Source organism: Papaver somniferum, unplaced genomic scaffold (assembly GCF_003573695.1).
Source record: "Papaver somniferum cultivar HN1 unplaced genomic scaffold, ASM357369v1 unplaced-scaffold_54, whole genome shotgun sequence".
Lineage (NCBI taxonomy): Eukaryota > Viridiplantae > Streptophyta > Magnoliopsida > Ranunculales > Papaveraceae > Papaver > Papaver somniferum.
In genome coordinates, this window is record NW_020648082.1 from 485,402 (window position 1) to 499,476 (window position 14,075).

A 14,075-nucleotide genomic window follows, 5' to 3' on the forward strand; every position below is an offset into this window, starting at 1 on the left:
TTTGCTCGTACATTTTTTGATAACGCATTTGAATATCAGAAATAAAAATAAAAAGTATAACTATTTTGTTAAAAAAAAAGGAAAATTATTTTGTTTCACACAAAACTGATTTTTTTTATTTTTAGAAATTATTATGAAAAATTATTCCCAAACTGATTTTTGATTTTTAATTATTCCCAAACCGACTCCTAAAAGTTGTTGAATTTCACGCAATTCTTTCGTGCATCCAAGATAACTTCCGGCTTTTTGCTTCCAAAGCAAAAAAAAAAAAAGAAGAAAAGCTGCTTTTTTTTTTGCTTTCTAAAAAGTTAAAAATTTGCAAGTCCTTGTGAAACTCGAACTCGTATCATAAGCCCCTTGGTTTACACTAGAACTTGTTTCCTCGATCTGGTGGTGATTGGTGATTGGTCTCCCTCTTTCTTCGAATCTTAACCATGACGACACTCTGATTCCCGCCACTAGGTACATACTCAAATCTTTCTCTAATTAGGGTTTCAAATTCAATATTTACATTTGAAATTGACTTCAATTTATCTTACTAATTTTAGGTTTTATCATCTTTTTAAGCCAACTCAGTTGAAGATCCAATCTGTTATTGAAACATCTTGACTATAACCAGGTTATGTTCTGATTTTGTCTACGCTTTTAAGAGATTAAAGCTGTATCCGTTTAAATGTAACTGTAGCTGATTGTTCATTTTGATCTGAAGTAAGTAGGATCTTAATCGAGTAAATTTTGTATGTTTTTGTGATAAATTTGATTTCATCCTGGCAGCAAAGTTTAACTCTGTTTTTAAACTTTCGGTTCCGATTAAGAGTTTCTCGAGTCTATTCCACCACTGATTTCTAGGTCTTAGAAGGAATCGAATTTTCTGTTTTTAGGATAAGAAGTCAGCTTGTTGTGGTTGCTAGTTTCTGCCTATATGTAATATCTATGTGATTTCAAATGATCGTACTTCAGAAAAAGTTAGTCCTCTTCATTTTTCCACTAGTGCGGCTAGAGTGGGCATTTCTGATTCACATAGAAACTTAGACACTGCAAATGTCTACTGCATAGTTGATACAGATTTTTCTTTGTTATGTTTCTATGATGCATGTCCTAAATTGTTTTACTTGTCTTGTTTCTACTACAGGAAAAATGGATGGTTCTAATAGAGGGAACGCTGGCGCTGATGTGTTTTTACCTAATTATAAACTTGGGAAAACTTTAGGAATTGGTTCGTTTGGTAAAGTGAAAATTGCAGAGCATGCACTGACTGGACACAAAGTTGCCATTAAAATTCTTAATCGGCGGAAAATAAGGAGCTTGGAAATGGAGGAAAAAGGTGAGATGTAGAAACTTGCGCTGATGTCTTGTTTGTCCTTCTAGCTGCTATAGCCAAGAGATTTTATTTTCATTGAATGCCAAACTCTACCAATTTGGTAGTTATTCATATGTTTATTAGATCTTGGGCTATATAGCTCATCGCTTATCAAGTGTCATATTCCACTCAAAATTCCCGAAGTAATTCTGTAGGCAACAGAAACAAGGGGGATGCTTCATGAATTTCGTTTAGTTGAAGTTATATTCCTTGTTAGAGGCTACTGAGATGGTTCTATTGCGCTTGTTACCTTGCAGTTAGACGAGAAATCAAAATACTGAGGTTGTTCATGCACCCTCACATTATAAGACTTTATGAGGTCATAGAGACCCCCAGTGACATATATGTTGTAATGGAGTATGTGAAATCTGGAGAGCTGTTTGATTACATCGTAGAGAAGGGTAGGTTGCAGGAGGATGAAGCCCGAAACTTTTTTCAGCAGGTAGAGATACTGGTACTTTTGGTTCAGAATTGTTTATGTTGTGTCACTCTGGGATTAAGGGATTGGTTGTTGCTTCTGAAATTTAACATTTTCATCTGGTATTAGATTATTTCTGGGGTGGAGTACTGCCACCGGAACATGGTAGTTCATCGAGATCTTAAGCCTGAGAACCTGCTTTTGGATTCAAAGTACAATGTGAAAATTGCTGATTTTGGGTTGAGCAATATCATGCGTGATGGTCATTTCTTAAAAACAAGTTGTGGAAGCCCGAACTATGCTGCCCCTGAGGTATTAACTGAACAATTCAAATCTTGGTACTTTTCATAGTTGAATATAAGACTGCAACATGATTTAAGATGCAATTTTATCAAAATACCAATGTTTCATGTTTCTGCTTATTAGGTAATATCTGGAAAACTATATGCTGGGCCTGAGGTCGATGTCTGGAGCTGTGGTGTTATCCTGTATGCTCTTCTATGTGGTACTTTGCCCTTTGATGATGAAAACATTCCTAACCTGTTCAAGAAAATAAAGGTAGAATCCTACTTAACCTAAGTAATTTGTATTTGTAAACCAAGATGTATATAGTATCAAATGCTTGATTGTAGATCCCAAACGAGCATTTTTAATTTTATCTTAAACAGACTGCATCAGTCGTTAAGGGTGAATGATATCTGTGCTATCCGTCTATCTATACTGTTCCCATGGCATGCAAATAGTTAGATGGATGCAGGGGATATATATCATGGCATGCAAATAGTTAGATGGAAGCAGGGGATATATACTTATGCTTTATGAGTTTGTTACTCTCTTGCTATTTTATAGTAATTTAGCATTTGGTCAATATTTTAATTTTTCTGAGCATATAGGTTAAAGTCTTCTGCGTTTTTTTCACTTGGTCCTGTACCTCAGGGTGGAATTTATACGCTACCAAGTCATTTATCAGCTGGAGCAAGGGAATTGATCCCGAGGATGCTTGTGGTTGATCCCATGAAGCGAATGACCATTCCTGAGATCCGTCAGCATCCATGGTTCCAAGCTCATCTTCCACGCTATTTAGCTGTTCCTCCACCAGATACAATGCAACAGGCAAAGAAGGTATGTGTGTATGATAAATTGGTATTTTATGTTCTAAAACCTTATGGTTTGCATTTTTGTGGAGAAACGCTATTTAGCTGTTCCTCCACCAAACATAATGATGAGTCTGGTTGGCATTGTATTTTTGTTTGTTATTTAAAAATAGCATCATATATGTCGAGCGCATTTTGAGATGCCTTAATACTTAATTACTCGATCGTTCAAAAAAATTAAAAGAAATATTGTATACTGGTTTATCTGGCCAATTTTTATTTTTTTTTGTGTTAAGATGAACTTTTTGAAGCTTTTCTTTGGTTGACAAATTTTCCGTTGAGCTCTTCTCCTAAGTTTTGCGTATGAGTTTTTCATAAACTTTCTGTAGTTTTATCTCGCAGCAGTATGATTATGTTTTGGTCCTCTAGATCTCGCAATATGTAAACAGCGTTTATTCTATTCGAATTTGGCAGATGGATGAAGACATTCTTACAGAAGTTATTCAGATGGGATTTGACAGGAACCAATTGATTGAATCTCTTAGCAACAGAGTTCAAAATGAGGTATCTTCGTGCAGATAATTATAAACTACTCTATTTCTTAACTTTCTTGTGTGGTAATCGATAACAAATTTTCAGGCAACTGTTGCATATTATTTGTTGCTGGACAATCGGTTTCGACCTACCAGCGGCTATCTAGGAGCTGAGTTTCAGGAATCCATGGTGCGTCTGTTTCCTTTTGTTATACAATAATATTGTATGTCATATTGGGAAGTCTTTTATCCGTTCTGGCAGAATCGATGATTTTCTTACTGTGTGTCTAACTGGTGGAGAAAACACACTTCTTTTTGTTATACAATAATATTGTATGTCGTATTAGGAAGTTTCTTATCCATTCCGGCGGAATGAGCAACTTACTACTGTCTGTTAAACTGGTGAAGAAAACGAAAACGCCCTTCCTTCTGAACAGTGTATTCTTTGCTGTGTTTTCTACTAAGATTGCTAGAAGGGGTGTATCATATTTTTCATATGGGATAATGATGTCTATTTTTTCAGGAAAACAATGTCACTCCTGTGCAACAAATCCCAGTATATATGGATCACCAGGGTCTTGGTTTAAGACAACTCCCTGTAGAGAGAAAATGGACTCTTGGACTTCAGGTACAGGATATTGTTCATTGCATCTTTAGTCAATGGTTAAAGTAAACAAGTTATCTTCCACCTTTTCCACGCATGTGATAAAGATGCAGTCTTGCCCAATGGGTGTTATGCTGTTATGGTGTAACACATCTCAGTACTCACTTTTGTGCAATAATACTCATTTGCTATTACTACTGAATTTTTGTAGATAACATCTTCAAATGTTCAACATATCTCTTATCAGATCTATCTTTTATTGGTCTTGCAGTCAGGAGCTCATCCTCGCCAGATAATGACTGCGGTTCTCAATGCTTTGCAAGAACTGCAGGTGGGATGGAAAAAGGTTGGACACTACAACATGAAGTGCAGGTGGCTTCCTCGCTTTTCTGGTCACAACACTGATGGCACGGTTAACAATTCCGCGCATGGTAACAACTTCTTTGAAGATTATTCAACTACAGTCAATAAGGATAGCGTTTCCAGTGAATCAGTTAACGCTGTCAAATTTGAAGTTCAGGTATTTTGATTATCTAGTAAGATTGTTCTACAATTCCTTTGATGACTTCATACTGATGATAAATCAGCCATCCGATGAAATACGTCATGGCTTCTCAATGAACATTATTAGTGGTGATCTAGAATTCTTTTTTACTTAAACAATGGCATTTGCGATGGACAACTTGTATCAGCAAAACATCTGCTTCCTTTTTTTAACAGAGCTGAGAGTTTAAGTTGTTTTCCTTCCAATTTATATCTTGTATCTTCTTCTTGGCAGCTATACAAGACTCGCGAGGAGAAGTATCTGCTTGATCTACAAAGAGTAACCGGACCACAATTTCTATATCTGGATCTTTGCGCAGCTTTTCTTGCTCAGCTCGGGGTCCTCTAAAAGATTTGATGACTCTTGGGTTGGAGAGTAGAACTTGTATATAAGAGGAGTAGTAATAGTCCTCATCCTATGTACTTATTATGACTGAAGGGCTAAAACTTTCCGTAAGATGATTCCTTTACTTAGTGAATCAAAGTTGTCAGTGTTAAGATTGGCGTAAACTAGTAAAGTTATCTTTTAGTGTTACAATGCTTGGGTAAATGTTAGAATTTTCCCAACGGTGATGCCGAAGTATTTGTACTATTTTGATACGTGGCACAGTTTCTGAGTTGGTAACACATTTTCTTTTCTTGGAAGCTTGAGAGGGGTTTTAAGTGATTCCCAAACTCTGGAGTGGAGACTTGATCTGCCAAGGAGTCAGGATCCTGCCCCAGTTGGTTAGTTGGTAACACACATTAATCACAATTATTGTCGATGTGTGCACGTCGCACGTACGTTCTTCTGACTCCGTGTTTGTTTGGATTTTTTTCTTTTAGAAATAATAAGGGAGAGTTTATTTTGTTTGATCATTTCAATTATGCAGAAAAAATGTGATATGATGTAATTAAGCTTTGATATGTAACTAAAAAGTCTTGTTCGACTCGTTCAGATCATGAACTACTTGACTAAAAGAAATGGTTCTTTTTATTCAAAATCCATGTTCCAAGAGATATATGTAGAGGATGACAGAATTTTATGTATGCACAGAAAAATATACTAGCAAGAAAAAAATCAAAAAAAGAGAGGCAAAGGGAAATTGAAGCAGCAGCAGCAGCAGAAACTCCTGCCACTATTACTTCTCTTAATGATGATAGTACTAAAGAGTGCGCGCAGGAGGTACTCGTAGAAAGTCGATCGGATTCCTCTTGTTGATGCCCACCATGGCAAAATCCCTCCCAAAGTATGTAATAATTCAATCAAACCTAAATGATAAATACTTGCACTTGTACACAGAAAATCCAGACGTGCATAATGCCCTCCGGTATGCCGGAGATTACAGTTTCGGGCTAGAGACGAGATTTGAGGTGGTGCCGGCTACCACTGGAGCTGGACTCGTTCATATCCGGTGTTTGCGAAACAACAAGTACTGGGCAAATTCCGGTGGGCCCCACAGATGGGTCGCTGCCACGGCCGTCAAACCTGAGGAGAATCAGTCCGACACACGTTGTACACTCTTCCAGCCCGTTTTCTTGCATTCCGACAGCAACCGCGTCCTTAAGCTCCGTCATGTCAGCACCGGGTATTATGTCAGGTTCTTTCATGGCAGCGGCCATTACGACGGTTGCTTGAGTTTGTCGCTTAACTACGATAATGATGTGTGCACCTTCATCGACTGGAATTCTGTCGTTGTGTTGCCAGACCTTATCAGGATCAAGGGAGACAACGGGAACCACCTTAGGGACTTGGGCGAAGACGGGTACATGGACTACGTTCACAAAGCCGATAATTCTTCAAGGTTTGATTACGAGGTGTCTCCAAGTCGCGACGGAGGCATCCGCCTTAGGAGTACTCATTCTGACAAGTATTGGACGCATAAAGATAATAGTGAATGGGTATTGTTAAAGAAGGCTTCGGGTACAGTCCATGATACCAACACCGTATTTATACCGACTATACTTGATGGCAACCGCATCATCATGCGATGTTTGAAGAATGGTTTTTTCTGCAACAGATTAGATCGTGGTGCTCACACGAGCTGCCTCGCCACGTTAGCCAACTATCCCGACTACTGGAGCTCCATGGACATTGAGGAGCCTGTTATCTCAAGGAAGATCCAGAATGTCAGATACCACCTTACTGATGCAAAGCTTTACAATGAGAAAAGTCATGCACTTATCACCGACGATTCGAGCAACAGGACTCAACATCCCTTGACGTCGCAATTAAATCTCAAGACTACAGTTTCAAATACAACCAACTGGAGTACGAGTGTGACGCTAAAAGTGGGTGTCAAGATGATTGGAACCCTTGGTGTCCCGCTTATATCATCAGGGTCGCTTGAGATTTCGGCTGAGGGTGCGAAATCTTGGGATTGGGGAGAAATGAAGACAGAAAGCCTTGAAGTGGGGTCTGTGCGAACGGTCACTGTGCCGCCTATGAGTAGAGTGAAGGTGAGTCTGATGGCAACACGGCTTTCGTACGACATACCCTTCTCGTACACTCAGTATGACGTTTTGAAAGATGGGAGTACAAAAGTTTCTGAAAAGAACGATGGCGTTTTTACTGGAAATAATGGCTACGGCTATAGGTACGAGGCCGCCCCGCTTCCTCTCGGGTAAAGCTCGCTTCGTCGGGTGGATGTGATGACTGCATGCATCAACACATGCAATGACCTTAATTTGCTTGTTCGGCTTTGCAGCTTTGTTTGTGGTGTGTTTGTTTTTTTGTTCAAGATCGGGCAGTCCATGCGTCTATTTTGTTTGGTTGTAATTTTTTTGGAAGTTCATGAATAAGATTTGTTAAAAACAAAATAAAATCTGTATCCGATCATCCGATCAGAGATGCAATGCAGATGTGAGAACAGACTGCCAGTCATTTCTCGAGAAAAACTTGTTCAAGACAATACTCATAAATGTAGCATAAACTAGACTAGTAAACAAAAGTAGAGGTGGGAATATGGGTTGGTAGAGTTTATGTTGTATTCTGTAAACCTAGCCTGATGGACCGGGGTGAATTGGTAGTGAAATTGTGGCATATGGTGAAGGTTTTGAATAATGGCACAATGTGCGCGCGAAATATATAACCATGGTGAACCATAATGCCTCTCAATAGGTGTTGCCTTCTTTGAAACTACAAAAAATCAATTAAGATCATTAGTTCTACACTTAAGGCATGCAAGTAGGTGACCACTATAACTCTGCTTAATGATAACGTCGTGAAAATCTAAATGATAGGAAATGTCCAGATACACATTGATGGTTGGAATTAATAAAAAGAGAAGAAAGTTTTTGGAAATTTGCGTCTAAAATCGAACTGGCATGATCTGCCAAGGAACGCGATGATTAACCATGGTTAATCCAACCACTCTATAAATTGGAAGAAAGAGGGATATCTTTTTTTGGGTAAGTCCAAATTGTATTAATAAATAACGAGAATACACATCAAAAGCTTGTAAGAAAAGACGCACTGAAAAGACGAGGACACTCGAATACACCACAATCTTTTACTTTTGATCACAACCTATATAAGGCCCACCGTGTATAAACCTCTTGAAGCAACAATCACTAAAGGAATATTTCGACACGGTGTACCCTAGAGATAGGGTTAGTCCGAACTGTCCTAACACGTGAATAAGTATCAAAGTCAAGTGGCGAAATCCAATACACTTTGTGTGATCATCTACGGATATGAAATCGAGACAATACAACAACAACAAAGTGATCACTTGATAATAGGTACGCTAATAACCGAAACCTTATATGATCAACATCAAGTGCTTAGTTAACGTACAAGTGCTATTTACTTTAATTATAAAAAAACAATTATAATGCGGAAAGATAAAGTAAATGGCACACAATGTTCCTTTGAATCGTATTTCAAACAGTAAAGGACCAAAGATGTTTGGTATCAACTCTATTCAAACTTGTGATATGAGTTTGACAAAGGGTCTTTTGTTTAACCAAATAAACTCCTTTTGCAAGGTCTAGATCAATTTAAATCAACACCTTAAATTTAGATTCACAATTAATCAAATTCGGACACCAAAGATTGCCACCAAGTGATTAATTGTTGATCTAACGCATATAAATCATACAAGAACGGAAAACTAACAACTCATAAGAACTTCAGAACTTTCAATATATTTATAACAATAAAAATTAAATCGTGATTCTAAGTAAGAAACTCAACAAAAAAGAAAAACTAGAAAACCAAAGAATTATTCAAATACAATTACAAAATATATGTAGTATTTTACATTTTAAAATATATATCACATAAATCACATATATTATATATTGTTTAACATAAATTGGTAACATGTGAATTTATGAAAAAATACTATGGTTTTTTGTCTTATAAAGAAGAACTAGCCCATGCTTTTTCCTTCTTTTTTTTTACAATTTTTGTTCATAATATAAGATATATAAAGTAACCTCAATTATAAATGAATTAAAACAATAGCATAAGTAAATCCATCAGAATATAATTCATTTACCTTCATCCGTACTAGGTACAAAATTTCAAAAAAGTGATAGAAGAAATTATTTTTAGATTAATACTATTTAATCATTGACATTATCATTATAACCAGGACTTCGGTAATAAAACCGTATACATTTAAAGATTTTTGGAGTGATAATTTCCTTTTGGTTTAAATAAGAAATCACATGAAACTACTCTCAGTTTGCTTTATTATCTGCCAAGTCATGTTAACTTTTCTTCTCCTATTTATGGAGACCGAACCTCCTAGATTAACTCTACCTCCTAGATTACTCTTCTTGGTAACACAAAAGTAAAAAACAAATGTGAAGTGAATTTTTTCTAGTTTCTATAAGGCAAGGCGACAAACTGAATATAGCATTTATCTCCACTTTAATTTGTAGTTGAGTATAAGTTATACACGTAATGGAAAATTAATACTAAGTATACTAGTTAAATTACTTGACATGAAATCCGAAATAAGTACAAATTGCATTTGTTTAACTAATAGCGCGTTTGGATACAAATAAGTTTCTGGCTTCTGCTTCTCCAGAAGTAGAAGTTAGAAGCATAAGTCAGAAGCAAAACTATTTTGCTTCACAAAAAGCTGACTTTTCTGCTTCTAGGAGTCGTTCTGAAATATTATGGCCAAACTGATTTCTGATTTTTTGACTTCCGGAAGTCGAAAAACAACTTCTGAGTGTGTATCCAAACGCGCTATAAGTATACTTGGTGTGTGAATAGTAAAAAGCTTGGAAAAGAGCATACTTTTACATCACAAAAAAGATATGATACTAGTGTACCGCAAAGAATTTGTACCCGATCAGAGATGCAATGCAGATGTGAGAACAGACTGCCAGTCATTTCTCGAGAAAAACTTGTTCAAGACAATACCCATAAATGTAGCATAAACTAGACTAGTAAACAAAAGTAGAGGTAGGAATATGGGTTGGTAGAGTTTATGTTGTATTCTGTAAACCTAGCCTGATGGACCGGGGTGAATTGGTAGTGAAATTGTGGCATATGGTGAAGGTTTTGAATAATGGCACAATGTGCGCGCGAAACATATAACCATGGTGAACCATAATGCCTCTCAATAGGTGTTGCCTTCTTTGAAACTACAAAAAATCAATTAAGATCATTAGTTCTACACTTAAGGCATGCAAGTAGGTGACCAACTAAAACTCTGCTTAATGATAACGTCGTGAAAATCTAAATGATAGGAAATGTCCAGATACACATTGATGGTTGGAATTAATAAAAAGAGAAGAAAGTTTTTGGAAATTTGCGTCTAAAATCGAACAGGCATGATCTGCCAAGGAACGTGACGATTAACCATGGTTAATCCAACCACTCTATAAATTGGAAGAAATAGGGATATCTTTTTTTGGGTAAGTCCAAATTGTATTAATAAATAACGAGAATACACATCAAAAGCTTGCAAGAAAAGACGCACTGAAAAGACGAGGACACCCGAATACACCACAATCTTTTACTTTTGATCACAACCTATATAAGGCCCACCGTGTATAAACCTCTATAAGCAAAAATCACTAAAGAAATATTTCGACACGGTGTCCACTAGAGATATGGTTAGTCCGAACTGTCCTAACACGTGAATAAGTATCAAAGTCAAGTGGCGAAATCCAATACACTTTGTGTGATCATCTACAGATATGAAATTGAGACAATACAACAACAACAAAGTGATCACTTGATAATAGGTATGCTAATAACCGAAACCTTATATGATCAATATCAAGTGCTTAGTTAACGTACAAGTGCTATTTACTTTAATTATAAAAAAACAATTATAATGCGGAAAGATAAAGTAAATGGCACACAATGTTCCTTTGGATCGTATTTCAAACAGTAAAGGACCAAAGATGTTTGGTATCAACTCTATTCAAACTTGTGATATGAGTTTGACAAAGGGTCTTTTGTTTAACCAAATAAACTCCTTTTGCAAGGTCTAGATCAATTTAAATCAACACCTTAAATTTAGATTCACAATTAATCAAATTCGGACACCAAAGATTGCCACCAAGTGGTTAATTGTTGATCTAACGCATATAAATCATACAAGAACGGAAAACTAACAACTCATAAGAACTTCAGAACTTTCAATATATTTATAACAATAAAAATTAAATCGTGATTCTAAGTAAGAAACTCAACAAAAAAGAAAAACTAGAAAACCAAAGAATTATTCAAATACAATTACAAAATATATGTAGTATTTTACATTTTAAAATATATATCACATAAATCACATATATTACATATTGTTTAACATAAATTGGTAACATGTGAATTTATGAAAAAATACTACTGGTTTTTTGTCTTATAAAGAAAGAACTAGCCCATGCTTTTTCCTTCTTTTTTTTTTTACAATTTTTGTTCATAATATAAGATATATAAAGTAACCTCAATTATAAATGAAATAGAAAACAATAGCATAAGTAAATCCATCAGAATATAATTCATTTACCCTTCATCCGTACTAGATACAAAATTTTCAAAAAGTGATAGAAATTATTTTTAGATTAATAACTATTTAATCATTGACATTTATCATTATAACCAGGACTTCGGTAATAAAACCGTATACATTTATAAGATTCTTGGAGTGATAATTTCCTTTTGGTTTAAATAAGAAATCACATGAAACTACTCTCAGTCTCATTGCTTTATTATCTGCCAAGTCACGTGTTTTACTTCTTCTTCTCCTATTTATGGAGACCAAACCTCCTAGATTACTGTAACCTCCTAGATTACTCTTCTTGGTAACACAAAAGTAAAAAACAAATGTGAAGTGAATTTTTTCTAGTTTCTATAAGGCAAGGCGACAAACTGAATATAGCATTTATCTCCACTTTAATTTGTAGTTGAGTATAAGTTATACACGTAATGGAAAATTAATACTAAGTATACTAGTTAAATTACTTGACATGAAATCCGAAATAAGTACAAATTGTATTTGTTTTACTAATAGCGCGTTTGGATACAAATACGTTTCTGGCTTCTGCTTCTCCAGAAGTAGAAGTTAGAAGAATAAGTCAGAAGCAAAACTATTTTGCTTCACAAAAAGCTGACTTTTCTGCTTCTAGGAGTCGTTCTGAAATATTATTGCCAAACTGATTTCTGATTTTTTGACTTCCGGAAGTCGAAAAACAACTTCTGAGTGTGTATCCAAACGCGCTATAAGTATACTTGGTGTGTGAATAGTAAAAATCTTGGAAAAGAGCATACTTTTACATCACAAAAAAGATATCATACTAGTGTACCGCAAAGAATTTGTACCCGATCAGAGATGCAATGCAGATGTGAGAACAGACTTCATTTCTCGAGAAAAACTTGTTCAAGACAATACTCATAAATGTAGCATAAACTAGACTAGTAAACAAAAGTAGAGGTGGGAATATGGGTTGGTAGAGTTTATGTTGTATTCTGTAAACCTAGCCTGATGGACCGGGGTGAATTGGTAGTGAAATTGTGGCATATGGTGAAGGTTTTGAATAATGGCACAATGTGCGCGCGAAATATATAACCATGGTGAACCATAATGCCTCTCAATAGGTGTTGCCTTCTTTGAAACTACAAAAAATCAATTAAGATCATTACTAATCATGATTTTTGTGTCCAATAAAAATCCTTATTTTCGCTCGAAATTAAGGTCGCTCTTGTTGTTATCTTGGGATGACATCTAATGGGGGAAAGTTCTTTTGAACTTGTGCTTAATGGTAATATCTTTGTGGGGAGTGCGGCTGTGGAAATTTTTAGGGGTTATCGTGTATCTTTAAACTCCTTGATGAATGATGTTAGCTTCGGCTATATGATTGCATCTAAATTAAGTTGATGTGTGTCTTTTCTTTTAGTCTTGAAATGTTTCTCGTGGAAATTTCATTATGAACCCGCTTTATTACCTTTGCCAATTTTATTGACAAAAAGGGGGAGAAATATTGTAGGTCACACTACGAATACATATGGTTTTCAGATCATTGTGTAAGGGGGAGTGGTTTCCATGATTGAGATGGAGTATTGACTAAAGGGGAGTGATACATATCACCATAGTATTATTGTTGAAGTCGTGATAAAATTGGAATTTTATATTACATAATGATACTATGACAGTGTATAATAATGATCAAGAATCTCGATTTCACTCATTATTGTAGCTATGGATCTTCAACAACGATGGTGCTAAAGTTACAACCTTTGGATTGGAGTACTTGGAAGGATGAAGATTTCGAGGAATGTTGAAGATTAGACTATGGAATAGGAGCCACTAAAGTTTATCTTTTTTGTATTCCATATGTATTCCATATGTATTGATAGTTTTGTCAATAAAATTGACAAAGGGGGAGATTGTTAGAGCATAGCTCGGTCAACCTCTCATGTGTTGCTATATCAAACATGTTTGTCAATGTTAGTGATCAAAACTATAAGTCTTGATTTCTATTATGTTATAGCTAAGTCTCGGACTAGATTATAAGGTGTAGTTGATCTCAAGGAATCCATGGCGATTCATCAGACAAGAAGAAGAACTACTCAAGAAACCGGTGGAACTTCTCGACAAAAAGGTATGTGAAGACTTGAACTTATCAGTCACTCAAAAGTATATCTGTCCTATCTCCTACTTCTTGAGAAAAAAGTCGTATGCTATATATATATACTATGATCATACACATTTGGTATTTCAAGCTGAGTATATCTCGCCTATCTATATCTCGAAATGTGTGTTGGTAAGCGTTTCGCTTTGATCATGTTTCCTTTACCTAGTGACGAAAGTCATGTGTGTTTCGATCATCTTGAAAATTGCTTTGACGAGAAATAGTGTAAAAACTATATAACGTCCTCTAATAATGTTTCATTGATTGGAATAAGAGTTTAGATTACATAACCATGTATTCCTTGAACCGAAGTTGTCCAACTTTGTTGATCAAGAAAAATCGGCAGGATTGTGGAATTGGCTTTGTTAAGTCCGCGAACTGACGGAAGTTCTCGACCGAGAATTTCTGCTGGATTTTCCAAAACTCGTTTGTGTGCTTTTCT

General features: G+C 35.8%; 2 protein-coding genes across 4 annotated transcripts; both read left to right on the forward strand.

The window, feature by feature from the left end:
- The first annotated feature begins 291 nt into the window (after positions 1–291).
- LOC113343120 (SNF1-related protein kinase catalytic subunit alpha KIN10-like) lies at positions 292–5,410 on the forward strand. Of its 3 annotated transcripts, none has more exons than XM_026587417.1 (12): positions 292–462; positions 549–619; positions 1,133–1,324; positions 1,618–1,802; positions 1,908–2,090; positions 2,205–2,336; positions 2,715–2,900; positions 3,347–3,436; positions 3,512–3,595; positions 3,929–4,033; positions 4,281–4,529; positions 4,788–5,410. In XM_026587417.1, exons 3-12 carry the CDS (start codon positions 1,138–1,140, stop codon positions 4,899–4,901), a joined length of 1,515 nt encoding a protein of 504 aa, XP_026443202.1. In that variant the 5' UTR covers positions 292–462; positions 549–619; positions 1,133–1,137; the 3' UTR covers positions 4,902–5,410. The 3 variants fall into 3 exon arrangements, with proteins under 3 accessions (XP_026443202.1, XP_026443203.1, XP_026443204.1); XM_026587418.1 differs by having other exon boundaries at positions 568–619; XM_026587419.1 differs by lacking the exon at positions 549–619.
- Positions 5,411–5,761: 351 nt separating this feature from the next.
- On the forward strand, positions 5,762–7,159 carry LOC113343111. The gene has a single exon (XM_026587412.1). The coding sequence runs from the start codon at positions 5,762–5,764 to the stop codon at positions 7,157–7,159; it is 1,398 nt and encodes a 465-aa protein (XP_026443197.1).
- The last annotated feature ends 6,916 nt before the right edge of the window (positions 7,160–14,075 follow it).

Coding starts and splice junctions, on each gene's coding strand:
- LOC113343120 (XM_026587417.1), top strand. CDS start 1,138: ATGGATGGTTCTAATAGAGGGAACGCTGGCGCTGATGTGTTTTTACCT. Junction 1,803..1,907: donor CCCGAAACTTTTTTCAGCAG/GTAGAGATACTG, acceptor ATCTGGTATTAG/ATTATTTCTGGGGTGGAGTA. Junction 4,530..4,787: donor CTGTCAAATTTGAAGTTCAG/GTATTTTGATTA, acceptor TCTTCTTGGCAG/CTATACAAGACTCGCGAGGA.
- LOC113343111 (XM_026587412.1), top strand. CDS start 5,762: ATGGCAAAATCCCTCCCAAAGTATGTAATAATTCAATCAAACCTAAAT.